Source organism: Notothenia coriiceps, unplaced genomic scaffold, assembly GCF_000735185.1.
Source record: "Notothenia coriiceps isolate Sejong01 unplaced genomic scaffold, NC01 NC01_scaffold00012303, whole genome shotgun sequence".
NCBI classification, from domain to species: Eukaryota; Metazoa; Chordata; class Actinopteri; order Perciformes; family Nototheniidae; genus Notothenia; species Notothenia coriiceps.
The window spans coordinates 277-3,317 of NW_011345004.1; the positions used below are offsets into that span (position 1 = coordinate 277).

Sequence of the window (3,041 nt, forward strand, 5' to 3'; positions counted from 1 at the left end):
TAAGATTTGTATTTGAGTACCCCTGTTCTATTGGGATCAATGAAGTTTGAGTTTCAGTAGGTGTGGTAATCTTTCTGTATCATTAAATGTAAAAGTACCAATACAGTATTTAGAAAATACTCAATTACAAATAAAAGTCTGTTATTAGATAAATGCAAACATAGGTATTTTTAAGGATATTTAACATATAATATGAGACACATGAATACATAACAGTGTCACAACTTCAGAGCTTGGTAAATGTTCTCCTGTTTTCACTGTTTTAAGCCAATGACAAAACTCTTCAATGAATACAAACAATACGAGCGCATACTGTACATATATTAGTTTAAGAAGAAACAACAAACGCCCAAAGGATAACATTTTCTGAGAACGTCTTTGTTATTATTGTTTAAATCCAAAGGAGGCTCGAGGGTTTTCTGGGAGAATGATGGAGCGAGGTCAGATTCTGAAATAGCTCTTTCTATTGTTTCTGCTCCCATACATCACACATGCTGCTAAATATAGGCTGAGACTGAACTCATTGAAACACAGAGAGACGGTCTCTCTTCAGATGGGTCTCAGCGAGGAATGTGTTCGCCAGCGTCAGCGAACACTCAAACAACTTTAATTATGAAGCTCAAATCCCGCCGTCAGGTCGTTTGTTCAGGTTTAATGAGTCTATAGACACGACTGCCAAAATAAGAAAGTAATAAATATAAACTCTGACGCTTTCAATGAGACAAAGATGAGTTTTAGGAACATTTATTTGTGTGTTTCACTCCGTGTAAAGTGTCATGGTAAATGTGAAACTGAAATGATGGATTAATAAAGTATTCATCAGCCTGTCCTCCTACAAAAAAAGACCAAATAGGTCGATTGTTTAAGCAGCTTAGATTACGACCCATAGCCACGTTTTAAAGTGCAGCACCCCTAGTGGTCGTGTAAGAAACAACATGCTCCCGTTTATTCACAAATAACCCTCTCTGGAAAATCCTAAATTGTGGAATAGTTTGGCCATTAAAATGCTTTTTGATTCGATTTCTGGCGAGAAGTGTAGATTGTACTTTTAGAATCCACGTCCAGTCGATGTGTAGGATCTATAGTTTGATAGATATTACGAAGATGATCTGAGGTTAGGGTTAGGGTATTTATCCTTCAAATCATTCTTGAAGTTCTTCTTGAGGTTCTTGAAGTTCTTCTTTAGGTCCTTGAAGTTCTTCTTGAAGTTCTTCTTGAGGTTCTTGAAGTTCTTCTTGAGGTTCTTGAAGTTCTTCTTGAGGTTCTTGAAGTTCTTCTTGAAGTTCTTCTTTAGGTTCTTGAAGTTCTTCTTGAGGTTCTTGAAGTTCTTCTTGAAGTTCTTCTTGAGGTTCTTGAAGTTCTTCTTGAAGTTCTTCTTGAGGTTATTGAAGTTCTTCTTTAGGTTCTTGAAGTTCTTCTTCAGGTTCTTGAAGTTCTTCTTGAGGTTCTTGAAGTTCTTCTTGAAGTTCTTCTTCAGGTTCTTGAAGTTCTTCTTGAGGTTCTTGAAGTTCTTCTTGAGGTTCTTGAAGTTCTTCTTGAGGTTATTGAAGTTCTTCTTGAGGTTATTGAAGTTCTTCTTCAGGTTCTTGAAGTTCTTATTCTCTTCCGAGTTCTTCAACATCAAGGTCTTCTTCAATTCTCCATCTTCGTAAAGGTCGTCTTCAAAGCTTCTTCTTCCCTTTCTCTTCTTAATCTTCTTTCTTCTTCTCTCTGCAAAGTGTTGACAAAGCCAAACACTTCCTTTTTAATTTTCGTTATTTGTTTAATTTTTCATCTTCACGGACGACTCTCAAACATCAGTAATTAAACTTTTGCTTCTCCAGCAACTTGTCGTGCTAATCCTTCATTAACTTCTCTTAATAACTCTATCGACCAAGAACTTGATGGTCTAATTCCTCACTGGTTTGTGACTTTAACTCCAGAAGTCCGTCTCATTTCCGCTCTCTCTGCACACATTCTGACCCGAGGAGTGTATTGAGTTACAGCAAAGCATTAAACTGTCCAAACAGGACCTGGGGAGATAATACAGAAGCCCACACACTGCCTGGGGTAACGTATAGTTAATTAAACTTCACTGAGAACTTTACTCAAAGGGGCAATAAGAGGGACTTATTTACAGTCCGTCTGCAGGGCATGGCCACGGCTGGAGTTCAAAACCACTGCTTCTCATGCTGATAGCAACATACATTAGTCATGATGTAGTGATAATGTCCTTATCAATCAAAGTCAAGTAAAAAGAAACTGCTTTTGGTTTTCAGGCGTACAATAAGGCATGTTTCTTTGTTTTGTTTTACTGACACTGCCTGTAAAGAAAGGAGGTTGTATTTTTGGTATTTTATTGCACATTCAACATGAAACTATACAAAAGTAGCTCGTAAAACTTGTGAAAATTGATGGCGATATTAATTAATGTTACTTAATTTACCAGGTACATTTGTCTGGTTCACTAATATAGTTTTGTTCCCCATTAAATAAAAAAGCTAATCTTTGAATGACCTAAAGCTCTTTCTAGAATTTTCTTTCTATCAATAAGCTTTAAAATCTGTCAAAATTCGGAATATTAGAAGCTTTTTTCAATCTAAATACTTTCTTTCTGCGGTGGCTAAGATTAAGGTAATTTGATCACATGATGTAACAAACTCAAAGCGATTTGAGTTTTTAAAATGGGATTAAAAACGTGACATCATTTTGCAGATAGCATTGTTTTGATCCAGTCTGTGTTTGTGTGATAGGTTGTTTTTTAAATTTATTTTGTATATTTTTTGCATTTCTCCATGTGTACGTTTTATGTTGGGTTGACTTTGTCTTTTATTTTTTTGTCTTTTTAAGGTAAATGTTTGAACAATTGTTACGGTTGTATGTTATAAGCGGAAATAAGCAAGAACAAAGTAGAAAAATATGTATTTTTAGTAATGTTGGTACCACAACCATTTGGAGAACAGAAAGTGGAAGTGTGTTAGTGATAAAGCTGTGTGTGTGTGTGTGTGTGTGTGTGTGTGTGTGTGTGTGTGTGTGTGTGTGTGTGTGTGTGTGTGTGTGTG

General features: G+C 36.0%; 1 protein-coding gene across 1 annotated transcript; it reads left to right on the forward strand.

Moving 5' to 3' along the window:
* Positions 1 to 1,186: 1,186 nt before the first annotated feature.
* LOC104947300 (NADH-ubiquinone oxidoreductase chain 2-like) lies at positions 1,187 to 1,652 on the forward strand (the record flags this gene model as incomplete). The annotated part of the gene is made up of 1 exon (XM_010773279.1): positions 1,187 to 1,652. A coding segment is annotated over one exon (466 nt), but the record flags the coding sequence as incomplete, so codon positions are not given.
* Between the last annotated feature and the right edge of the window lie 1,389 nt (positions 1,653 to 3,041).